The sequence below is a fragment of the Lepisma saccharinum genome, chromosome 30 (genome assembly GCF_977018435.1).
Source record: "Lepisma saccharinum chromosome 30, izLepSacc3.1, whole genome shotgun sequence".
Classification (NCBI taxonomy): domain Eukaryota; kingdom Metazoa; phylum Arthropoda; class Insecta; order Zygentoma; family Lepismatidae; genus Lepisma; species Lepisma saccharinum.
In genome coordinates this window covers 21,172,748-21,200,362 of record NC_139258.1, presented here as the reverse complement: position 1 = coordinate 21,200,362, position 27,615 = coordinate 21,172,748, and the positions used below count along the sequence as shown (strand labels likewise).

At 37.3% G+C, this 27,615-nt stretch overlaps 1 protein-coding gene across 1 annotated transcript in view; it reads left to right on the top strand.

Moving 5' to 3' along the window:
* Nucleotides 1-27,615, top strand: part of Shark (SH2 ankyrin repeat kinase) — a 58,312-nt gene that overhangs the window by 17,120 nt on the left and 13,577 nt on the right. The window contains exons 6-13 of the mRNA XM_083115534.1: nt 657-744; nt 2,720-2,878; nt 6,486-6,691; nt 10,800-10,967; nt 14,103-14,349; nt 15,891-15,991; nt 19,554-19,700; nt 21,995-22,103. Coding sequence (XP_082971660.1) covers nt 657-744; nt 2,720-2,878; nt 6,486-6,691; nt 10,800-10,967; nt 14,103-14,349; nt 15,891-15,991; nt 19,554-19,700; nt 21,995-22,103 — 1,225 coding nt within the window. The remainder of the gene's footprint in view (nt 1-656; nt 745-2,719; nt 2,879-6,485; nt 6,692-10,799; nt 10,968-14,102; nt 14,350-15,890; nt 15,992-19,553; nt 19,701-21,994; nt 22,104-27,615) is intronic.

The following is a 27,615-nucleotide window of genomic DNA, read 5'->3' as shown; positions in this document are numbered from 1 at the left end:
CCAGAAGCAGTGGGTTTTTTTTGGGAGTTATCAAACAAAATCTGGAAAACAATCCCAAAAGGTGAGTTTCTACATTGTGCTATGTAAAAGAAAATGTTGGCGTATTGTGTGAGTTGTAAATAAAAGTTATGTACCTACATAACACTTCTATGTTTGTTTTACTTGTATTGAAATAAAAGTGTTAGTGATAATAACAAGGAATTCACACCCTCAAAAATAAATACCAGGTTTTGAAATCCAAAATGTAGGAGTCATATTCTTGATTTTATGTTCCACACTTTTAAATGTTTAAATTTCTGTTAAACCCAGGAAAATTGTGTAACGTTATGGTCTCTTGAGACCATGAGAATTGAATGTATACTGGGGGAAAATGTGAATTTAAGATTTCACTGTAATTATAACTTTTAATTTGCTTATAGACCCTGCATCAGTAAGTTGTTAGTTAAGTTTATTAATAATTTCTATTTTTTTTTGTTTCATTGACAAATACAATTGTTGATTGTATCAGATAGTATATGCTTAAAGTAATTTGTTATGTGCTTTTTGTGTATCAGTTTCCAAATTGTGATAAATCAGATTTATTCCAAATTAATATCCATGTAAAATCATACAAGTAGAGTCTTGTGCACTTAATTGAACATATTGTTGCATTGCAGTATGCTTGCCAGGTGAATTTACCACACACAGTCCGATTGTTAGTGCAGAATGGAGAAGCTAATGTACAAGTGAGAAATACAGACACAGGTATGTAATTTTTCTTGTATGCATTGTAGAATTATTTGTCTTGTAATCTACAGTTATTTCAAGCATAAAAATACAGTTTTTTTGTTGAAACATCACAACAAAAAACTGTGTTTTTATGCAGGTATGTAATTGTTTTGAATTTATAAATAGCAATCTGTCTTAATTTCAAGTTTGTCAATCGTGTCTCTTTGTTTTGACCATGTATTTTTAAGGCAATATTGCTAAAATTAGTAATATGCAATACAACGCAATACATTATAAGTAACCTGTAATTTAGTGCAAAAAAAGTATAATTTTGTTATTATTCTTATGAATGGTTTTGTAAAGTAAATGTCTTAAATATACAGTTCTTTTTGAAGGAGGCTTGTGTACCATTCATGTTCTTCAAGGAACATTTGTAATTTTATATTTGATTGGCAGAATATGATAAACAACCAGGACAAAGTTACAACATCCCTTTGTTTTGTTGTTTATCCCAATTTTTTGATTTGGCCTTGATCATTTCTCAGGAATTGGAGATAAGTACAAGGCATGAAGAAATGGTTAAAACATGTTTCAAATACAATAAAAGTGTATGCATTTTGGACCATTCCACCAGTGTGATCATTCAATCAAATATTTGTACCTTTTAAGCCACTGTAACCATGTTTTAACCACTTTCCACACCTTGTGCTTACCTCCAATCCATTACGAAGGATCAATCCAAAAGTTAGAATAACCATCAAAAGAAAGATGCATGTTGTGTCTTTTCTCAGTTCGTTTTAATATGTTGACTAAACATGGCATGAAATATCATGAAATATCACAATTTTTATGACAGAATTTCAGTTAACGGTATGAGTAAATTTTATGTTGGTGCTCCATTGGTACGAGGCGTATTTTTTAAGTAAGTAGCGTTTTGATATGTACAAAAAACAAGTAAACTTTTTGTAACAATTTTATTGTTACATAAAAGACCACCCTTTTATCTACTACATAATTTCCACCAATATTAAGGCACTTATCATATCGAACAACAAGCTTTTGTATTCCGTCGTCATAGAAGTTTGCCGCCTGAGTTGACAGCCACTGCAACACGGCCATTTTGAGGCTATCGTCTGCTTAAACTTCACTTTCTTGGGTGATGTTGAATGCCGCCATTCCATGGATTGTTCTTTTCCTTTGTTTCGGGTGTAACGTAGGCCATCCATGTTTCATCGCCTGTGACAATTTGGCTTAAGTACGCGTCACCTTCAGCTTCATAACGCATAAGAAAAGTCAAGGCACTACCTAAATGTTTGCTTTTGTGCACCTCAGTTAACATTTTTGGTACCCATCGTGAGCACAATTTTCAATAGTTTAAGCGTTCGGTAACAATTTCGTAGATAACACTTCTTGAAACTTCAGGGAACTCCTCTGATAACGAAGAAATCGTGAAGCGCCTGTTCTCTTTCACTTTTTCGTCGACTTTCTGCACCAAATCGACAGTGATCACAGAGGTTCGCCCACTCCGTTCCTCGTCATGAACATTCTTTCGGCCATCTTTGAAAGCTCTTACCCATTTGCATACCATTCCATCACTCATAATGTTTTGTCCGCACACTTCACAAATCTGACGGTGAATTTCAACTGCTTTCAAGCCTTTAGCACTAAGAAAAAGAATAACAGCACGTATTTCACAGTCGGCGGGATTCTCAATCGGCGGAGGCATTTTAAATATGCAAAAGCAAATGCATACACGATCGATTGTTGCCGCAATGGCGTCTGTGGCTTGCCAACAGATGTAGGTACACAGTGTGCATGCACGGGACACCGACCGCAGCGCTGCAGTAGCGGAATTTCAAAACGGTACTTACTTTAAAAATATGCCTCGTATAAAGATACCATTTCATCCCTAGTTTTAGATATGAAACCTCAAACAATAGAAAGTTACATGTTCTAATACCTTAAAACATGGTCTAAACCTTATCCATTGAGTACAAGTCTCTTTTTATAGGTTGGGTTGCTTTACATGAGGCTGCCAGCCGTGGACACATCGACGCCATCAAAGTCCTTCTCTCACTAAATGCTCCCGCAAATCCAAGGACACCAACAAACCAAACACCAGCTGATCTGGCATTCAAAAGTGGACATTCAGACTGCTACAAGTTGCTCAGTAAGTGTCGCTTCCAGATACGCAGTTTCAACAGTGGTGGTTTGATATTACCATATCAAAATCCTGGTTGGGCTGCAATTTTACTGCATGATTTTGCCCATTTTATTTATTTATTTACATTCTTTGCTTTTGTTACAATAAATGTAATCTGCTTAGTACATATTGATTCCATACCAAATAGGTTACACTCTTTCTTCAATTGAAACATAATTAAGTTATTAAAGCATAGCTCACGCCTATCTTATTATTAGACCTTGGATTTTAGGTTTTTATCCTGTTTTTTCCTTTGCAGGTAAATAAGAAATAACAAGTCATGTCAGCGTATCATTAAAAAATGCAACAACTGATGAAGTTTTATAGTGCCTAAAATAACCTATTTTGCTTGTTAGAACCTATTTTAGGTTTATGTGCCTAAAGTATACCTTTTTTTAGGTTTTTATATATATTTTTAGGTTCAATAGTTTTTCTTGTATGTATGCATTGCTTGCATTGTAGAATTATTTTCCTGTAGTTTACGGTTATTACAAGCATAAGAAAACAGTTTTTCTTTCTGACGTTTCAGGAGAACACACGCTCCTTTCATCAGACATTTATTTTCATTTTGACTAAAGATACGGTTATAACAATGGTTAGTAATTTTTTAAACAAAAAGAATGAAGCTTCGTTCATTGCAGAAGAACACTGGAATAAATTAAATAATGAAAATGGTAACATAGATCCAGTATGGAGTTTTCTTTTTCACAAATGGAGTAAGCCACCATCTTTAAAATTTAATGTAACAGAAAACATCAAGAGACTTTGTGAAAACATTGATGAATTTGAATTACCTGATGATATTTGGGATTCATAATTTAAAAAATCTGAAATAAAAATAAAACAGACTGCTTCTTTTCACAGTTAAGTTGCTATATTACAACAATGTAACAAACGACACAAAGAAAAACTGTTTTCTTATGCTTGTAATAACCGTAAACTACAGGAAAATAATTATTTTTAGGTTTTACAGGATTTTTATCTCTCACAGAGGAATTTACTCGGTTTGGTGACGAAACAATTCAATTACTTGCATGTTTGAAACAAGTTTTCTGTCTATTTCCCTCCCCCCTCCAAGTGTATGATGTTTTTCAAAGCTCTAAATAAAACAAAATGTCTGACACCTCTGTTACCTGCACACAATGGCGGTGATTAGAGGGGGCAGTTGCCTCCTACTTTTTGCCCCCGCACTATGCACTCTTCATGTGGCATTCACGCCTTGCGAAGTAACATTTCAACATTCGAATTTGCACGACTGACTATGTTCCCGTTGAAAGATAATTAAAAGATAAAATAAAACATCTGTTTGTACCTTGTTTTCGCGTTTTACCAAAATTCACGCATGATTTCCAGAGCCAGTAATTCTTGGATATTTCCTGGAATTCAAAGATTTCCAAGTGAGTAGCCACCCTGATATTGTGCAGCAAATTTTACATACTAATTCATTTTTCATGTCGACAAGTAACTTTTGCTAATAGAACAAGTATAGTATCGCAATAATTTGTAGTTCATTTTGAAAATGATGCATACAAAAATGAAAATTTGGTTAGAAAATTAATATTTCATTGTTACATATACCTACTAAAGTTTCTTACTGTTTTTGTGATTTTTTTTAATGATTGTATCTAATCAGTACTTATCAGGAATTTTGTACCATTTAAGTTTTTTGGAACCTACTTCAGGATTTTTTGAGCCTAATTTAATATTTTTAGAACTTATTTCAGAATTTTTAGAACCTATTTTAGGATTTTTAGAACCTATTTTAAGATTTTTAGAACCTATTTTAGGATTTTTAGAACCTATTTTAAGATTTTTAGAACCTATTTTAGGATTTTAAGAACCTATTTTAAGATTTTTAGAACCTATTTTAGGAGATTTAGAGCCTATTTTAGGGACCTAAAAATACAGGTTACTTATTATGAACAGAATTATATAAGTGATTTTTTTCATTCTCGTGTATTGTTGTTTGACACATATTTGTTTGTAAACACAACATGCCAACTATTAAAAATGACTTCATCAATTGAGATAACAGGGATAATAAGTCTGATGATATGGTCATAGGTCAGTTTTGATTCTTCTCTTTTTCCTTCTTGATTGCTTCGTAAGAAAATACACCTGGATAGACATTAATAATAATAATATTAATGAAATAACATATGCATATGTTAAGCATATGGATTTCTATCACCAAAAAGAAAAAAAGATATATATATGCACACATATGCCTGTATAATCTACAATACTAAAAATGTATTCCCTAAAATTTGTCTAATAATTATTATAATTAAGCATTTTACGAAGCCGCAATAGCCGAGTCGTTTTTGCATCTGACTACCATATGAGAGACCCGGGTTTGATCCTCGGCAGGGAACAACTGGGACTTTTTCAACCTGTTCAAGTGACTCTGGCACTCACCCAGCGTCGAATAAAGTGGGTACCTGGAGGAAACTCTGGGGGGTAAAGGCAACCAGGGGTGTGGTGCTGATAATATCACCCCCAGCTCGATCGAGATCAAGAAAGTGTGGTGCTCTAAACCCATGCCCCTATTCACCTTCATGGTGTGGTGCAAATCACAGGGGAGCATTTTACTTTTATTTTACAAAGTTTTTTTTTTTTTTTAATCAATGATCTTTCCCAACATGTTGTTGACCCCATAAACAGATAAAACATTACTAAATTAATATTTTTAGCATGAGCAAGTTTTAAATGCAGGTTTTTTATTAACAGTGAATTGCAGGTGAAAAATTTGTATGTAAACTAATCCTTTGCCCTAAACGTCACCAAGAAAGGTTGAATCGGCATTAGCTTCCAATGTTTGGAGCACATACATTACTCTCATCAGGGAATGATAATGATGATAATGCCGATTTAACCTGGCTGATAACCTGAGAACATTCTTGGAATGGCATCGCCAGCAAAGCTACAATTCCTATTTTGTGACCAAGAAATATGATTATCTACCATGTTTTAGCCAAAATATGACCTCAAGCTAAAATATAGTGAAAATTATCAACAAATCCAGTGTTATTGTGTTGAAGAAAGCTAGAAGTGTGTTTATTTCCCCATAATTTGTCATAGATTGCAACAACTCTCCAATAAATGTTACTGGGTGTAACGATTTCTGCCTGCAAGAAACTAATCACACAATGCACCTTACAGTTGGCAGGATTTGCAATTGACACCTTCATTGTTAAAGCTTTTTACACTCATCATGTGAACAGCTCTGCAGCACCAACTACAACAGGCAACTATCTACTACACCTCACTGAACACAGCAAACAAATGACCAGCTGCAATGAAACAGTTACACGGGTTGCATGTTCAAACGTTCTTTACTTTCCTAATGGTCTATGTGAATTGTTAAGGATATCTAGTACAATGCTCTATTGTTCCTCTTATGCAGAGAGTATGAAGTAAATTGAAAAATAGAATTTCCAAAATAGCTTGGAATTTTAGAAACTAGTTGCTGTTTATGCTTTCAAAATTACTTTAAAACTAAGGATAAGGAATAATTACTCACAAATTTGCTTTGTATTTGCTTGCCTGAATAAATATGACCAAACTATTTCAGGGGATTACAAAGCTCCTGTAGCTCGCTCACAGAGAAAGAACTGGTACCACGGACACATGGATCGCGATGCAGCAGTTGCTGTGCTCAAGGAACACGGGGATCAGGATGGCACGTTCTTGGTTAGAAGAAGCGGCAGGAAGGTGGGAGCCTACGTGTTAACTATGATCCACATGGAGCATGTGTACAACTTTCAGATATGTAAGAAAGTAAGTAAGCACTGGGTTCTCGTATATGGCACAAGTGCTGTTAAAATTGACTTGCATGGTGTGAGAACAAGAGTTTTGTTTTAAGGGGTGCTTGGTTCCGATACCCTGTGGAGGTTCATAGTAGTTCAGATCCCACTTTAAACTCTGGGTCTAGTCCCGATTGGCCTATATGTGCATGGAAGTGGACTTATAACAAAATCCAAACAAGCGAACCAGAGATTTGTTTTACTTGTTAAGGTATTTTGTTTATTGAGTTGTGTTTTTGGCCAAATGACAATCTTATCGCTGAAGGTCCACATTTGAATCCTGGGCATTAATGTTCTGATGCAAGTTGAGTATTTCCTCATTGGTTTCATCTATGAGGGTTACCCATATGAAAGTGAAATCGGTAGAGGCACATATTTTTGGTAAGTAAAAAAGCAAAATTTCGGTACAAAAACAGTCAATTTCGGGTTCAAAGGTGGTAAATAAATTGAAATTTCGCTGTTATAGCGGTTAAAAAGCAGCATATAAAATGACATTTGGGTTTTAAAAATGTGAATATAATCACAAATTTGATTTAAAAACTGCACTAGTACACAAAATAAACATATCCCTTCTAATAACACATTAAATCATTACCAGAATATGAAGTTTATTCCTGTACAAAAGGGTCCATTTTTGCTTCTGAAATGTTTGCAGCAGAATTATTCAATTTTCCGTGAATTGCATAACTCACAGGATACTTCAGACTTCAGAAAGTGTCGCGTCGGTATATAAATGGTAAATTTCGTGTTTAAGAGTCTATTTCGCATTTTGCAGTTCATTTTGCATCATTTCGTGACAAAACAGGGTAAGAAAATGCACCTCACACCTTTCAGAAAAATGAAAAATTAACATTACAATGTGTTATTTCATATTTCGTGTTTTCATCAAAAACTAAATATTAGGGATGTGCCGAAGCCGATTACAGATGTATGAAAATCGGCAGAAATTGACATATCAACATCGGTATCGGAATCGGCAAAAATCCGATATTTAAACCGGTACAGATTATACTAGAGTTTTACCTTCTAATAAGTTTTATATTCTAGTTTTGTAAGATTTATTGAAAATTTGGTTATGATTCGTCATTATTGTAGAGTTTTTGTAATAAAATTATTGCAAACTCATTCAGAGGATCAACCTAACTATATATCGGGAATAAAACAGTACATTGCTGAACCAGGATCTGCTGTTGTATTGGAAATTCAAAATTGAGTATTCAAACCTGAAGCAAGTGCTGAGAAAATACTTGAGCATACCTGCTGCATCAGTTTTCAGTGATTGAGTGTTCAGTGTTGCTGAACAGATTTGCGATAAGAAGTAGGTTACTTGCTGAAGTGCTTCCAAATCTCGTGTTTCTGAAGTTGAATCTGGCAGAACAGGAATTCATTTTGCATTTCAAAGAACTGCTTGTGTACTAATGTTAAATCTCTAGGTTCACATAACCTTTATTAGATGCAAATGTACACTCGCATCTCTTGAGTAGAGCCCGGATTTCCATGCACAAACAAACAGCAAAATATGCATGCAAATATGCACGAAAAATATCAAAAATATGCACTAAGATATGCATGAACAATATACAATTAATTTTGTTTTTCAAACATCTTACCTTAAAAAAATATCAAAAATATGCACTAAGATATGCATGAACAATATACAATTATTTTTTTTCTCCAAACATCTTACCTTAATGACCTCTGTTGCAATGAACTATGAATGTCTTCCTTAGGTTTTCTTCTGTAAACCCTCTGCGTTTATCAGTGAGAAACATTTTGTAGATCGAGAAGTTCCTTTCTACATCAGCAGCAGTCACTGGTGCATGTGAGAAACACCAAACTTCCTTCTGTGTTAGGTCCTCTTGCAAGTGCACATTTTCGCCATTCAGTACATTTGCAATGCCACAGATTGTTCTGCACCCGGGATTTTTGTCTAATACTTAGGAAAGTTTTTCTGACGCTCTTTTGGCAACACCGTGAGTTTCACTGGACAAATTTTGCGATACTTCGCCCAACAAGGACTGAATGCTGCAAAGGATTATTACGGGACTCTAACTGTGTAATAATTGCAGGTATACTCGAGAAGTGGTCGTGTATGTACTTAATTTCGTTCTCAATGCCACTTCTAGAGAAACATTTCTGTGACACACAAAGAGCGGCTGCATCTTCTGGTTTTAGTGAGTCTATGACTGCTTTCACTTCATTGAAATTTTCTGCATAATACGACACAGCTTCTAGCCACGAGCCCCATCATGTTAATGCTGGTTGCATAGGTAAAGGAACATTTTTCGCCACTTCGCGAAGGAGCTTTCACAAATACTTTATTTACATTTGATACAAGTGCGTCTACTTCCGGGTATTGGTATCTGATTATTTCTGCTACGCGATGAAGACAGTGTGCAAGACAAGTCAGATGGACTAATTTAGGATACAACACTTTCAAACCAGCTGCTGCTTTGACAATGTACGGGGCCGCGTCAGTAACAAACAGTAACACATTGTCATACTGGATGTGATCTGGCCACAACAAAGTTAACGAATCGTTGAATAATTTGGCAATTGTGAAATGATTCACTTTCTCAAACACGTCGATATTCAGTAAGTAGGGTTTACCAGTCGCCTTCATTGCACCAACAACAGCATTGCAAACACAACATCCTGCTGTGTCAATAGTCTCATCGATAGACACCCATATTTTCTCGTGCTTCAACGCTTCCCGAATTTCTCCCATGACCTCATTAAAACAAACAGGCACATAGTTTTTACGTAGTGTTGATTCATCTCGCACCTTCTTTCCCGTGTACTTTTCAAGGAAACCTCGTAGATGGGCATTGCTCAGTTTCCACAAAGGAATATTAGCACTCACAAAGGCAGGGCACAGATCTACATAGAATGTATCGCTTACTGTGCATTCAGATGTTGAATTAGTGGACGCGATAGTAAGCATTTGTTGTTTACTGCGCGATCTTCTCTGAAGGGCTTTCCTGTGTCTTGCTGTATTTACATGTTGAGTAACTTGAAATTTCTTCTCTGCTGAAACTTTTTTCTCGCACACCACACAGAACAAAACTGACCCATCTTCTGTAAATACACTACTTCCAAATTCTTGTACGTATTTACGCAACAATACAGCCTTACTTGATTTTTCAGGTGGAATGTTTAACAGAACACAACATTCTTGAACTCCTTTGATACTGACAGCAGAAACCCTTTCCACATAGTTGCCAAGTCACGAGAAAGGCTTCGCGCTAGTTGACAGTTGTAAAAGCACCAGAAGGTGCTAGATCGCTGTTGTTTAAAAAGCGGTACATAAAATCCCAAAAAAAAAAAACCTTTAAAAAATAGTGTATATTGTATATTAAATTGGTATGTTCGCCATTCGGTTATCGCTGTGCAGTCGAAAGTGAATTTACCAACGATTGTGGGCGACAAAATCAACTCTATTTTCTCTTGATAGACTATGAAATATGCTAGTATGTAGCAATAAAATTCGAAATATGCCTTATCCTGCAAAGTTTAAGAAATATGTATGCACAACAATATTCACTCAAAATATGCACTTATATGCGCTATCAAATGTGTCTCAAAAGACTCTTTACAAGTTCATTGGAAAGAAAAAAATATTTTCCATAAGTTTTTGCATGTTACATGAAACATGCATTTCACATATAAATCCGGGCTCTATTCTTGAGAATATGTATGTATATACATATGATATGCAATAGAAATGTACATACCAAATTTATTTTTGTCATACAGAAAATAACATCCCATTTCTGTTGAATAATCTTATGTATCGGAATCGGTTAAATATCGGCATCGGTATCGGTTCCAAAAATTATCGGTGAGTACATCGGCATCGGTAAATTTTTCAGCTTCGTCACATCCCTACTAAATATGCATGCCTCTAGAGATCGATGATGAGATATCCCTGAAACACCAATAGCCTTCAGATGACTTCCATGGTGGAGCACCGCACACTATGGCACCAGGGTTCCAGGTTCGAATCCCAGCCTGGACATGGGTGTTGTTTTCCGTCCATTCATAAATTTCATTATAAAATTGGATGTTTTCTTCTCCAACAGGACAGGTACTATTTTATTGATGACGGCCCATATTTGGATTCCTTGGAGCACGTAATAAGTCACTACAGCAGCATGACTGATGGCTTGCCTACTACACTGAAAGTGCCTGTTCCTCCGAAACCAAAACCATCGTCTCAAGAAAGTCTTCCGAAGCTTCTAGTAAATGGAGTAAGTATTAAATGTCCAGGTTTGTTTCTTGCTCTAACTATATGTTTGACTAGTGTGATGGGTTTTAAACTGCTGAAGTGCTGATTTACCCAGAATTTAAGTTTTGGTCATTTAAGTGTAACTTCAGGCATGCATTTTAGGTACGGGTATTCCTTTATGACTTGGGATGGGACCGATTAATCGGTACTCTATTGGTATCGGCCGATATAGGCATATCGGTAAAATTACTGATTACTTTACCGATCTGATAAGTTGATAAATATCTGATAATTTAGTGCAAAATTCTGCCATTTTGTTGTAATTTTTACGGATAATCTCCATGTCCTACTTTCTAAGAAAGTAAATGTCTAAATGTACAACTTCTTTTTCACTGCAGTCACCTTGAAACACACATTTATTAAGGAGGTCAATGAACATTTCAGGTTCTTCAATGACCATTTCTAATTTGATATCGGTATCGGTAAATTTTTATATCAGTACTTTATCGGTATCGGCCAGAATTTCATATCGGCCCATCCCTATTTATGACATTACAAAATAATACAGTAATATATTTATCTTGGTAGTGGAAGCTTGAAAAAGTTCTGGGTAACTAGGATGAAATATCACCATAAGAATAAAAAAACACTTTATTAGTAACATTTACTGCATTATTTTGTAACGATGTTCAATAAACTTCATTCACTAGATTAACATAAGTTGAAAATGTAACATTTGTTAGTATATTAAATCATAGAGTTCTGGAAATTTATTTAAAAATACACTGAAGAGTCTGGGATGTTGGTTTTGCAAAATGAGTTGGAATCGTGTGAATTGTTTAGTTCCACATTGTTGAAAACAATGGCAGTCTAGTTTTCTATGTCAGAATGCTAGTGATAATGTTTTTTTTATTAGCATGCAATATTAATTGGACATTTTTTTTAATTGTCTATCTTTTTACCTACATTATATTTCAAGGGAGTGCCTTGACGAAGTTGGTATTAACACGTATTTTACACAGTTATTTTTTTTTAGATTTAGGCTCAGTTATTTTCTTTGGAATCAAACAAGAAAACTTCTGATAATAGGATAATAAACATTACAAATGTAATTTTTCCGGTAGCATCATAGCAATATAAAAAATTTGTACAAATATTGTACATATCATGTAGTTACTTATGAATTTTTGGCCTCCCCCGTGGCGCAGTGGTAGCGTCATTGCCTTGTAATCAAGGGGTCCCGGGTTGGATACCCGGTGGAGGCACAAGTGGTTCGGATTCCACTTTAAACTGTAGGTCCAGTCCCGATTAGCCTTACAGTGCATAAAGTGGACTTATAACACCAACTCAAACCACACTTATGAATTTTCACAGGGGATGTACAACACAGAAATCTAAGCAAAAAATGCATGGTCAAACGTTACACAAACTTTGGTATGCCTTTTCAGCTGAGCTACTGAGCTAACCACAGTTTTACCTGATTTTTTATTTCTACCATCTTACCTGTGTGGAATTCTCTTGTTAGTGATGCAGCTACATAATCTGTTGCCTTTGAGGGTTACTGGAAAAGTTTCTGCAAACTACTCCAACAATGGTGCTAGTGTTCTGCTATTATGAAAATCTGAAGAATAGACCTTTTTTATGTTTAAATTATCTTTGATTGTTTGTTTAAGATTATTTGTTTATTTTTCACAGCAGTTTGAACAAGTAGTTTTGTGTGAGAAATGGAAATTTCTTGTGAAAACTTTCGGGCAATAATTTTTTATGATTTAAAATGTAGTTTAACACCGAAACAGTGCATCGATCGACTTCATTTGGCTTTTGGGGATGAAGCACCATCCAGTAGGACTGTGTGCAATTGGTTTTCCGAATTCCAGCATGGTCGCACATTTCTCAGTGATGAATTTCGTGAAGGTCCTCCATCCACGTCTGTTGTTGCCAGTAATGTTGATGCTGTGCGTGAAATGATTGAGAGAGGTCGGCATGTGACATACCGTGAGATTCAGGCATCCTTGAACATTGACATGAAAGCAATACATACGATTTTGCATGGTCATCTGAACGTACGGAAACTTTCGAGCCGTTGGATCCCACGAAAGTTGACCGAAGCTCAAAAACAGGCTCGTGTAAATGGTGTAAAGAAATGCTCAAAAAATTCAACCGAGGCAACTCAAATTTGGTGTACTACATCGTTACAGGGGACGAAATGAACCTGAAACTAAAGAGCAATCCACTGTTTGGGTGTTTCAAAGTGAGCCAAAACTTACAAAAGTTGTTCGTTCGAGGAGTGCTGCCAAGCAAATGATTGCTTGTTTCTTTGGTTATACCGGACATGGGCAACAATAGCTCTAGTTCGAAGGACTGTAAATTCTGAGTGGTATATAACAATTTGTTTGTCAGAGGTCATCAATGAATTGCATCAAACAAACCCAAATCGTCGCTTTTTTCTTCACCAAGACAATGCCAGTTCCCACTCAGCGCACCAAACTGTTGATTTTTTGTCCAGTAAAATGTCGAATTAATGACTCATTGTCTGTACTCGTCTGATTTATCACGTAATGACTTCTTTTTGTTCCCACACATGAAAAATAAGATGCGTGGTGAGCGATTTGTGTCGGCTGAAGCAGCTGTTGACGCATTCCGAACAGCGGTTTCTGAGGTATCAGCTTCAGAGTGGAAAAAATGCTTTCAAAATTGGTTTGAGCGTATGCAAAAGTGTATCAATCTTAAGGGTGAATACTTTGAAAAAGAATAAAGCCATTCCTAGAATTTCACATGTCTTTTTTCATATTGATGGCAGAAACTTTTCCAGCAGCCCTCGTAGAACTGTATATTACTTTATGATTTAAAACACAGAGGAGATGTAAGTCGTAGAAATTTAAGTTAAAAAATAACTGGTATGTTAGAGACCTGGGTTGGAGTCCTGGTCGACCTGCCTGGGAGAAGGAGCTGGTACAGTGGAACCTCAATTTTACGTTTTTCAAGGGAGCAAGCTGAAAAAACTTAAAATGCGGGAAAATATAAAACCGAGGAACATAAAATCAGGATTCCACTGCATTCCTTCCATTGTTAATAACTTTACATTTAAATGAATGAAAATCCTATGGATAATAGAAACTTTATCTCAAACTTGGATACGTTTTCTTTCTGCAACCAGGCGCCAACTTCGGAAGTACCTCCTGCCGTGCCTCCAATTGGTAACAGGCCATCGCCTGCTTCAAGTTGCCATACTTCTCCAAGTCGGAGCAACAAAGCATCTCCAGCTTCAAGCCAGAATGCTTCTCCTGAAAACAGTCGCCGAAGTTCCCTCATCTTGTCCAACAACAACCTGGACAAGAATCACAACATGGAAACCAAGGACGAAATGCCACCGCTCCCTTCTCGGAAGGGATTAGTTCTTCATGGTAAGTGTACCTTCTAAAGTATAGTTCCACTTTGAAAAACTCATGAAATTCTTGAGAAAGAATATATGAATTATTCATCTTCCAATATTTATTGCATGCCTTCATCTCTTGCCATTTCCAGTTCATTAATATTAAGTGTTGTGCTGATATTGGATGATAGTTCTTTTTTTAGTTCAGGACTCATTTTAAATTGTAGTCCCAGTACTCATCGTCATATGTAGAGTAGAAACTAGAGAACTACTGCATTTCTCATCAACTATTCAAATAATTTTTTCATATCACTGAGTATGGACTTTTTGCAATTTCTACCATATCTGCCCACATATTTTCATTACATTTATTGCATTCACTGTACTTTTAGAGTTCAACCGATACCACTTTGAAGCGCTATACAGATATTTGGAAATAATAACAATTCAAAGTAGTTTACAATATGTAAATTTTTCAATATATAAATTTTCAATTGAAGAAAAACATTCTAAGTTATATAAAATTTACGGATACCCGATTTTCTACCGATCCGATATAAAATTAGAAATGGTCCTTGAAGAACCTGAAATGTTCATTGATCTCCTTAATAAATGTGTGTTTCAATGTGCAAAACAAGTTGAATATTTAAACATTTACTTTTTTACAAAGTAGGGAATGGAGGTTATCCATAAAAATTACAACAAAATGGCAGAATTTTGCACTAAATTATAAGATATTTATCGATATATCGGATCAGTAAAATAATCGGTAATATTACTGATAAACTGATATGCCTATATTGGCTGATACTGATAGAGTACCGATTAATCGGTCCCATCCCTAATATTTACTGATATTGATAACACTGGTATCAGCTAGTACTTATACGTACATTGGTATTGGAATCGGCTGAAGACTCCTATAATTTCTAAGTTTCAATTGGAATTTAATTGATTGATTAATTAATATTAAAGTGCTCCCCTGTGCTTTGCACCATGCCTTGAAGGCATGTAGGGGGTGCGGAGTTAGGGCCCCACTCATTTTTAAATCACAGCCGAGGTGGGGGTGATGTGATCAGCACCATGCCCCTAGCCACCTTTATCCCCCAGTTTCCTCCAGGTACCCACTTTGTAAAATGCTGGGTGGGTGCCGGAACTGCTTGAACAGGTGGGGAAAATTCCTGTTTTCCCCTGCTGGGGATGGATCCCAGGTCTCTCGCATGGTAGTCAGATGCCCTCATGACTGAACTACCGTGACTTCTGATTGATTAATTGACTTTGTTTATTTTCTTTGCTTTTCTGCTACTTTTGGCTAATCGTGAAGATGAGCATGAGTGATGATATAATGGAATTTTGGAAGGAAACTCACAAAGAACACCCTTGCCAGGATTCAAACCTGGAACCCCTGGCGTTGTAGTCAATTGAAATTTAAATCACACCTTAACATCTTGTCTTCAAACTTTCCAATTACAATGTGTACAGCAGTTTGTCAAAGAGTTTGTTGTTTCTTTCATATTCCTTATAGTTTAATGCTTTAATGTGCTGCACTATACATTCTTCACTTTGTTACAGAATATATCCCAAGGGATTCTCTCAGCTTAGGCCCTATATTGGGAGAAGGAGAATTTGGTTCTGTGTTCAAAGGAATTTTCCATGCACCAGATGGCAAGAAGGTGAGCATAGTTAGATATTAGTAGATTCATTACAAAGGACCCTGATTTTTTGCAAACATGATAATACTGAAAAATGTTAGTTGTTGTAAAATATATATACGTGCAGTGACATGTTCTGAATACATTCTTTTGCATTTGAAAATGCAAAATAACACCAGTTTAGCATAAAATATGCATTATGCCCATTTTCACGAACTTCAGTGCTTTTATGCCTAAGAAACTAAAAATACCCCCAAAATCGAACATTCTTGTGATTTAGTCATTTGAAACAATCACTTTTTCCAGAATTTTATCCCAAAAAGGAACTCTGGTTCATATTATACGTGGAATAATTCTGACAGCTACATATAACCATGTGTAAATTGACGAATTCGCAAGTTATAATACCATGATTATATATATATACAAAAAGTGTTCAGAAAAAGACCAGATTGAGTGCACTACGTGCAAACTACTTGATGGAATCAAATGAACACAGTTGTGCCATCTAGCGGCATCTTTGTGAAGTACATTGCAACAAGGCCCGGAGCTCAGTGCAAGCAACACGTGTCAGAGTCTGCAGCAGTCAGTGGGACATTTTGTGGCTGTGTGAAAAATGAAAGATTTGCAGGAGCAACGTGTGTGCGTTAAATTTTGTTTCAAGCTCGGTAAAAGTGCCACAGAGACGTTCACAATGCTTCGGGAAGTCTTCGGTGATTAAGCAATGAGCCGATCACAGTGTTGTGACTGGTACACTCGGTTCAATACTGGGAGAACTTTGACAGACGAAGATCCTCGAAGTGGGGGACCGTCCACGTCAACAGACGATGTTCACATCAACCTTTTTTCGATTGGCAAGGAATAGTTCATTACGAATACGTCCCACGAGGACAAACAGTCAACAAGTAATTTTATGTGGAGGTTATGACTTGTCAAAATTATTGGGGGGGGGGCTCTGATCACTGAAATGAATTAATGAATGACTCACTCTCTCCCTTTTTTAAGTTTTGGCCTCAGTGTTCGGAATCTCATAAAAGCCCATGAATTCCTCAAAAATATTAAAATTTTCATTTACAGTTTGAATGCAAAATGACAATTGTTCACGGATGGATATGTCACAAGTTTCGTCAACCATAATAGCAAAATTTTCCCGACTTTTAATATCTGCTACCTTGGAGCGCAAAACAGATCTCCCTAATATATCAATGATCTCGTTCTGAATGTCATGTGAGAGCCATTTGTAGCCCACACGTCCCATCCACTACCCTAGTTAGTAAAAATGTTAACAATACTCATAATTATATACTCAGTTTATAGTAATAAGTCATGTGTTTTGCTGTCTCTGGTCATAGCCCCCCCCCCCCCCCCCAAGTTCATGGTCTAGAACATTTCAAATGTGTATTCAGAGTTAAGTTCATGTGACACAATTCAGAGTAAACTTTACAAGAGAAGCAAAATAATACATTAGATTCTCTTAAGCAAGATTATTGGGGGGGGGGCTCTGCCCCACATTGATAACATTAGGTGGCTCGAGCCCCCCCCCCCCCCCTTCCCCCAAGCCCCATGGAGTCTGGCATCTATGGTTATGAAGAGGTTAAGACACCCAGTGATGCGGCCTGAGCTTTGGCGGAACCAACACTGGACACTACACCACGACAACGTGCGGGTTCACACCGCTCTACTTGTGACTGAATTTTTGGCCAAAAACAGGATGGCGGTGATTCCTCAGTCTCCATAATTCCCAGATTTGGCTCCAGCAGACTTTTTCCTCTTTCCAAAATTGAAATCGACATTGAAAGGTCGTCGGTTTGACACAAAATGATGACATCAAACAAAAATGTACGAGGGACCTAAAGAGCATTCCGGAAGGAACGTTCCAGGAGGCGTTTCAAAGTTTGGAAGAAACGTTGGGAGCGGTGTGTGGCCAGCCAAGGACAGTACTTTGAAGGGGACAAACATGAATAAGATGTACATGTTCAGGTAAAGTTGCTATTCCAACAATCCGGTCTTTTTTTTAACACACCTTGTATATACCTTATATATACACCATGATTGTCGTCTTGTGTGGATTGGAGGACTATAGAAATTGGAAGAAATGGAAGAACTTGTTGATGGAAATTGTATTTTCAATTCGAACTTCTGAAGAAGAAGAAGAATGAAAAGTTGTTACGCCAAAAGTCTTGAACCAGCATGCATCCCGTAGCCCAAGCCTAAAGCCTGACAGCCTAGTGCACATCCCCATTTTGCCAGTCAGTGAGGTCGAATGCCTAAAGCTGGTCAAATAGGTACATGTCAATCACTGGCTTGTGTCTGCTAGCCAATTGTCTTGCTGATTCCAAGCTGACTAATAGTGGTTTACTTCAAGGGAAATCATGCTGATGTGCAAAGTGGAGGATGCTCTGAGTAGTACCGAGCATGTCTGCACGGTTTGAAGAAGGATTGTTCTTGTTTGTTTAACTTTTGATAATGGAGTTCCTGTAAATCATTTGTGTTTTGTCTTAATTAAACAATTACCTAAAATTTTTAAGCTTCAGCACTTCAACATATTTTTGGTAAATAAAAAAGCAAAATTTCCTGTTCAAAAGCGGTAAATAAAATAAAATTTTGGTGTTATAGCGGTGAACAATCACATCAAAAGTGCTATATAAAATGACATTTTGGTTTTAAAATTGTGAATATATTCCTAAATTTGATTTAAAAACTGCACTTATTGCACAGAATAAACTTACCTCTTCTAATATCACATTTATGTAGTAGATACCAGAGTATTAAGTTTATTCCTGTGTAAAGCAGTCCATTTTTGCTTCTCAAATATTTACAGCAGAATTAATCATTTTCCGTGAATGCATAACTCACAGGATACTTCAGACTTCGGAAAGTGTCGCGTCGGTATATAGACGGTAAATTTCGTGTTTAAGAGAATATTTCGCATTTTGCAGTTCATTTCGCATCATTTCGTGACAAAAACGGTAGAAAAATGCACCTCACACCTTTCAGATACATGAAAAATAAACATTACAGCATGTTATTTCATATTTTGTGTTTTCGTGAAAAACTAAAATTGCATGCGTCTATGCGTTAGTTACCAAAAAGTGCCTAAATAATTGTATTTCCATTCTGATCACTGGCATACATGCAGGTAAGATTAATACCAAAAGTAATTGTTTGCATGCAGTATTGTAAATAAGAAAAATTATCATCAATAATTAGGATTCCCAGTAATCGGGAAGAACTGTAAAAGTCAGTAGACATAAAATTTAATTTAATTTCATGTGGTGAATATGTATTTTTAAACATAAATTTATTAGAATGTGTGTGCTTTTTTTTTTAAAGGGAATACGTTTAGAAATACATAGTGTGTCTATTGCATCTGCAGCAAGTGCTTTCATATTTCCCTCCAAAAATATATAGTATAAACAAAGTTATTGTAAGTTAAAAACATTGCAATTTTGTCTGGAAATGTATTTCAAAATGCATGGAGAAGTCGGGGAATTAAATTTGGCTTAATGAGTGGGAGCAATATTAAGAAAAATGATTTTCCCTTTACCAATGTTTATCCAAGATCTTTCTGTGCCCATTGCAGGAGGAAGTAGCCATTAAAACGCTGCATCATGAATACATGCAAACGAATCGTGAGGAGTTCCTTCGAGAAGCGCAGGTTATGATTGGTCTAAATCATCATTGTGTTGTGCGTCTCATTGGAGTTTCGAAGGGGCCTCCATTACTTATGGTAAGTTGCTCTGCTTCTCCATCTTTTTATAAATTTATAAAAAACATGAACTGCCAGGATAGCTTCACCAATTTCATCCTTCTGCACCAAAGTGATTATTGGACTTTATTTCACTAATTCGAAAATTTCTTTCTTTTTTCCTTTTTTTAAGAATAGAACAGCCAGAACACTTTTATATGGACTCAACTCCCCACACCTTGTCGGTCATGCCTCAAGTGCATCATTGTTATTCTCGTGACCAATGGCACGCTAGGAAAACAAAGGGCAAGCCGCAGGTCTCCCCCCTAGCCTTGTGGTTGCGTTGTCACCTTGTAATCAAGGGGTCTCAGGTTCGATACACGGTGGAGGCACATAGTGTTTCAGATCTCACTTTAAACTGTAGGTCCAGTCCCAGTTAGCCTTACTGTTCATAAAAGTGGAGCAAATCAATCAGTGCAAAGTGCAAGCCACATATTTTGGTCATACTGACTGACATGGCTCTGAATGTGTTAAGGCGAAGAGGGACAATTACGCACCAGTTGTGCATTTATCTCAATATCGTCGGATTGGGCACTGTTATTTAAAAAACGGTTTAGTATGCAAGAGAGTATGAATTTCTTTCCATGTTGCAAGTGGAAACTGTTTTTCAAGTTGTATAGTAACCTAGACACGATGTTTGAAAAATATGAATAATAAGTATTGACAGAATCCTATGTGTTCCTTATGGTAAATCAACTTCAACTTCAAGTTTACAGCTAATCAAATGGGAGTTTCGACTTTTCCTTCTACTATGACATAGTTCAACGTGTCCTTTTCCGCCCATGTACTTTTCTACGTCATTGGATGTTTGATATTGACGAGAGAACGAATAAAATAATGGTCCCATAAGCCTAGTGCATTTCTCCTTGCCTCATACGGCCATCCTGGCAGTGTTGCCAAACCTGATGTACATAAAAGAGCTACATTTCACCATTAATAGAGCTAAAGATGACTTTCAAGGAGCTAGATTAACGAAGGCTGCATAAAGTGCCTACTAGGGTAATTTTAGTTGTCAGAGGGGTGCGGGTGCTGCTATTACCGTTAGCTTTAAAGTGATGGCAATTTATTCTTAGTTTTCACCGCCTAGATTTGGCGGCATCACCCATCTCAATAATCCAATGATGTTCATATGAAATCGAAAATAAAGGATTCCCGAATAACAATATTGTCATTTTCACCTTTATGCACTGGGCAATATTTAAAAATAGGTGAGGAGGTAAGAGGGCATGGGTGACGCAGCGTATGAATATCACGTCACGTGCAAAATGTACACTCATGGCAAAAGTTGGTCTTTATGGGCCGGAGCCAGTGGTGGCATCATAGTGGGGCAGAGGACGGGTGCCACAGTTCACAGCCGAACGAGTGCACGAAAGAGCCAGATCTGGCTTCAAAAGAGCGAAGTTGGCAACAGTGATCAGCAGCTGCCCCAGCGAGAAAGACCTAGGGGAAATTGTTCCTCTCCCCCTTAAGTGAAAGTGAGGATATTGTTATATTAATAAGAATATTTCAGTTTCTTGTGCTATAAATATATGTTGGTATGATCCAATTCTTGGGACCTTGCAGATTGTGTTACTACAAATGATGCAGTTGTATGGTTTGCTCACTGACATTGGTTCTTTTTTTTTTTTTTTTTTTTTTTGTATTTTTATTTTACATTTTCTGCCAAGTTTGGCTAATCGAGATGATGAGTATGAATAATGAAGAGATGAATTTAATGAAGCAACACGAAAGAACATCCATGTATGGGGATTGAAATCTCAGTGGGGAGATTGAAAGTCGTTCGCTTATCGCACTCGGTTAACTCAAAATCATGCCACCATTGATTCCAGGTTTGAACCCCAGCCTTGACATTAGGTTATTTTGTGAAGTGTATTTTCATTAATTTCTTGTGATAGTCTTTCAGAAAATGCATGTAACGTGTATCTCCAGCACAACTTCATCCTGTCCAGAGTTTATACAATAATACACAAATGCACTTTTACACCATTCCATGTGTTGTACATTATTTGAAAAGAAATTGTAAATGTTTTCAGGAAGTAAATGCATTAACATCATGGTTAATGATACTGTTTTGTAATAAATTAAGTCTCATGTTCTTGTGACATTAGAGCATCATTCTGTAGTTCCTTTCTTATTCTGCATCTTCTTTAGACTTGATCTGGAAATTTTGATGGTGAAATTTTTAGTATGAAGATAACATTGTTTGGATTGATACTTTTTGTTATACAATTTGAATCTGCTTTTCCATGAAGTGATTTCACTACTTCATTTCCTAGGTACAAGAATTAGTTCCTCTGGGGTCGATGTTGGACTACCTCCTAGAGTGTCCAGACAAAGTGAATCCAAATTACGAACTGAAACTGTGGGCATCTCAGATAGCTTGTGGTAAGTGAAATCTCCTTTAGGTGAGCTTTTTGCATACTTATCTTTGTTATATATTAGGGAATAATGTTGTTGTTTTAAATCAACTTTATATTCAGGTAGACTTTGGGCAAAATGAGTGAGAATTCTGATTAGACTCCAGACAAGTATGAACTCATGTTGAATAGGACTGAACAGACACCAGTTCTGGCACTAATACAAGGGTGGCTCAAAAAAGAAGTTTCTCTATGTTGTAATATTTTTATTTGGTAATACCAGGTGTGCCGGTTAATAATTCTTAATTGATCCGAAAGAAAACAAGTGTATCTGGGGGGAAAGGTAACAAATGCTTTATTCAAAGTATGCGCCATCGCTGGCTATACATTTTGCCCATTTGTCCGTCAAAATTGTGGATGCCCTACCAGAAGAATCGTCCACATTTTGAGGTGATCCAGTCAGCAAGCCATTGTTCAACATCTTCGTAATTGTTGAAGTGTTGCTGGGAAAGTGAGTGAGACATCGTTGAAAACAAGTGGTAGTCCGAAGGGGCTAAGTCTGGTGCGTATGGCGGGTGGGGCAAGAATTCCCAGCCAAGTGCAGAAATGGTGTCTCTCACGCCTTTTGCTGTGTGTGATGAGGCGTTGTCATGCTGCAAAATCACTTTTCCGTGTCTTGTCGCCCAATCTGGATCTTTCCCATGGCATGAAGATGATTAGATATGGTTTGGCGACCAACATTTAACTTCTCTGCCAGTTGTTGTTGCGTTTACGTATCGTCTTTGTCCAACAGTGCTTGCAATTCGGCATCTTGGAATTTTTTCAGCTGGCCCAGGTGATCTTTGTCTTTCAAGTCGAAATCACCACTTTTGAATCGTCGAAACCAACGCACTCACGCGTCTTGCGTTAGGACATTGTCACCGTACGTTTCCACAAGGATACGATGGCTTTCACTCGTATTTTTCTTTCGATTCCTCTGAACAAGAAAAGCAGAACGTGCCGCACATGTTCCTTATTTGGTTTGAAGGTTGACATGTTTATCACACAAACCCAATATCACGATCACTCGCACTCGGTTGCACATCCACGGCATTTTGACAGGTACTGTCCTGGCAACACACTGACATAACAGGTGAGACTGTGCACCAACCCTTTCTTCCAGCGCCATCCAGTGACGAAATTAAGAATTATTAACCAGCACACCTGGTATATACATCCAAACTCTACATGTTTAGATAAGTACATGTCTGTACTACTTTTCAAAATAATTGTCTTGCACATTCAGGCATTTGTCCCAACGCTGCACCAGCTTATCGAAGCCCTGCGCAAAAAAGTCCGGGCTCAGGCCTCGCAGTACTCGTCTTACTGCCACATCAAGGGAAATGTTCAACGTGTTGGCCACCTCACGAACCTTGATTCTTCTGTTCCCCCACATCAGTTCATCCACTTTCGCGATGTTCTCATTAGTGGAGCCAGTTGAGGGACGACCAAATTGAACTTCATCAAAAATCCCTACTCTGCCTTCGGTGAAAATGTTGCACCACCTTGTGACCATCTGCACAGACATTAAAGTGTCACTGTACACAGCAACCAGCTTCCTGTGGATGTCGAGCCATTTGCCCATTTGTACTGAATCACGGCACGCTCTTCTTCCAGACACCAGCTGTCCAATACACGTGCACCTGGCATGCTGCCCTCCTCTCTAATGGCACGAGCCCAGCATTTCACGATGTTCTGTCGTTTCCTTCCCCTCTGCGCATGCACCTTCACATCTGCGGGAGAAATGCCTATCATTCCTTTGAAGCTGACAGATAGGGCTCGTCAACCATGTGCATAGTGTTACTCAATAATTTTTGTAACAAATTTTATGGCACAGAGACGCTTATTTATTGAACGACCCTTGTACTTGAAATTGCAACAGTTCACAGTACTTATAAATTTTAATACATATGTTTTCCATTGGAACTATACTAAGGCTGAGCTGATACCACTTTGAGCTGATACTGAACTGATACTCATCCTGATACCGATTCCACCGATACCGATGTTCGAAAATGGTAACAATTAAAAGTAGTTTAGAATATTGATTAATATTAGTGAACGAGTATTCCATTCCATTCATGAGCATCAATTTGTCAGAGTTTTCCTTCAAAATATTCAAGAATTAAATATCAATTAAAATACCTCTTATGTAATCACAAAATACAGTTTTTCCACATAATATTGGTGCAAAGTAAATGAAAACCTCGAATTTTGCATAATTTCCACAATAATTATACTCCATGAATGTGTATTGACCAAACACCGGAAAAGTATCAGCTGGTGTCTGTGAAGAAAAGTCAACCAATACTTTCCGATACAGGTACATCAGTATTGGCTCATCCCTAAACTCTACCACATCAGTCAAACAGAGTTTTTATTTAAATATTCATAATTTCACATGAGATAATCATTGATCGTGATGTTGTTGCAAAAATAATGAAAAATATGCATTTTGCTTGATGTCCAGGACATCTAAACTCAATGAAGGTGCCTCATGACATTCGTGGGGATCCTGCAAAACATCCAGACCCCGTAAAATATTGCCGGTATCAGTGATTAATTTCCAACTATTACCAGTACTCCTGTCAATGATCAATACCAATGCAACAATTCTTAACCATATTTAATTGTGCACAATATCCCTCATGATATCATTATGCTAGGATCGAAATGATTGCGTCTTATCTTGTTTTGTAAACTACATCCATCCCGCACCATGCCCATGTGGTGTAAGGCATCAGACTTTGGGTGGTTCGTGTCTCCCAAGGGGAAAGTGAAACAACTATTCTGAGATTTTGGCCAGTGTATGGTGGCCTAATAAAGTATGAAACTAATTCACAAACCATTAAATTTAAACCCACCATCGTGAGGAAATTGGGGAAGTATGAATGAGTAACGTACGAGATGTGGCTAGAAGAAAACCGGACTGTTGCTACATCTTTTATTGGTTATTTTGTACAATATGAACATTATCCCCTTCAAAGTACTCCCCTGCACTATTGATACACGCTCCATACGAATCTTCCATTTTTGGAAACAGTGCTGGAAATCATTTTCTGAAACCATGTTCATGACTGCCGTCGCTTTTGTTTTCACAGATTCTACGGTCGTAAATCTGGTCCCTTTCAGTGCTGATTTGACTTTTGGGAATACAAAAAAGTCACACGGAGTGATATCCGGCAAATAGGGTGGATGTTTTAACACTGGGATCCCATGATTGGCCAAAAAAGCCTTGGCTGGCAATGCCATGTGGACAGAAGCATTGCCCTGATGAAGAATCCATGACTGGCATTTTCATAAATTAGGTCGTCGTCTTCTTACTTGCTCACGAAGGGTCGTCAGCACCATAATTTAATAATGTTGGTTATTTTGCAATAGCTCGAATACTCAAGGACGATCTTTTCGAATCAATTCACCGACATTTGCAATGTTTGATTCAGTTTTTGACGTGCAAGGCCGCCCAGGACGAGAGCCGTCCGCGATCAGTTATCGTCCCTCTTTAAACCTTTGAAACCACTCAAACACTTGCGTGCTTGATAAACACTCATCTCCATATACTTCCTTCAACAAACCATAAGTTTCTGTGGCGGATTTTCCGAGTTTCATAAGAAACTTCAAATTGATATGCTGTTCCACTTCCACACTGAACATTTTTCCGACGGAGAAAAGATGTACAATTCACTTCATCCACAAGCTACAGCGGAACTGAGGGCCGTGCACCCTGGAATATTACACAGTCAATAGGCAGGATATCAGGTTATACACTTGACCTTGACGTGCTTGTCGTTTGTCGACAGCAACATCAATCCAGTTTTTTCTAGCCACACCTCGTAACCTGGTCATGGAAGTGTTCAACAGTGACTGGGGGTTTGTCATGCTGACCACACGTCACCCTGTAACTGGTTGGTTGATTGCCCATGCTGAGGCATGTGGGAGTGAGGCTGGCAGTCAGTAGGTAGGCCCTTAAAGGCTGTTGTGCGACAGATTGTGTCGCCGTAGTCGACTACGTAAATTGAATCATCTGTAAGAATTATCTGTGGTCAATCACAATGCTTGAGATGTTTAAAACTATTTTATTGTTATTATCATATATGTAGAAGATTTTCCTGCTAATAACTTACAAAAAAATAATGTAAAGGATTTTGGCTTTTTGCAGAATACAAGAAATTGTAAAATATTGTAAGAGACTTGTAACTATATGAATGTACAAACAACCATGATATCATCTTGGAATAATGTAAACAAATTTGCTGTATACAAGACAAAAGTTCTGTAAACTCAGAGTACACACTCCTGATTGAGGTAAGGCTGGTAATTCAAAGGAGCTACCTTAGCAGTTTTAGGTTCAAAACAAGGTGGGTACCTCAAAACCAGAAGCCATGAGGTGTGGTTCTCTGCATCATCAAAAACTAGGGATTTAAACTTTGATATATATAGGTAATAGGTAGAGGCATGCATATTTCATTTTTTATGAAAACACGAAATGTGAAATAACACATTGCAGTTTCATGTTTTTGAAAGGAGTAAGGTGCATTTTGCTAACATGTTTTGTCACGAAATGATGTGAAATAACGGGAAAATTCAAAATATACTCTTTAATGCGAAATTTAGGGTTCATTTACCAACGCGGCACCTTCTGAGGTCTGAATTATCCTGTGTGTTATGCAAATCACAGGAAATTGATTAATTATGCTGTAAACATTTGAGAAGCAAAGAGATTCCTTTACATGTGGGAATAAACTAATTACTCTGATGAATACATAAATATTCTATTAAATTTTAAAAATTTAATGTTTCTTTTGTGTAATAAGTGTAGTTTTTAAATCAAAATTTACGCTTTTATTCACCATTTTAACACTAATATGCTATTTTTATACTGCTTTTGATACTGAAATGTGCCCAGTTTTTGTACCGAAATCTTGATTTTTTATTCACCATAAATATGTTCTCTGCTAATTCGTCTCGGCCATCAAGCTACTTTGGGTGAAAAGTCTGTTTAAAGTTTATGTACACCGTCGGAAGCTTAAAAAAAACTGTGAAAGAAGGGATATTAATAACTTTTTTGTTCCAAGTAATTCTACTTACGTGAAATGTAGAAAATTTCGCATTTCCGCATTGCACAGTTTAATGGTTAAATCCTGTTTATTTCGAAGATCCACTGTCTTCATTCACAAAAGGGTACGGCGTTTGAAGCAGAGATGGTACCGCGTCTCTGCATTGTTTGTTCCCCGGGTGGCGGTAGTTGAGATTTCTCCCATTCGGCAGCACTGGCATGCGCATCCTGGTTTGCATTATCTGCTTCCTGTTGTCTGGTAGCGTTACCGGTTGGGGGGCTGGGCCGTGCTGCTCGGCAATGTGCTGTTCCTGTTTCCCACGCAGCTGGAGGGGTTCGAGTATGTGTACCGCATCTTTTCTTTTTCAGGTCGGGGATCTTTCTGAGGACAGGGTGCCAAGTTGGGTGTGCCTGTCCAGGTTCAGTGCTGCTTTCTGTTGGATGA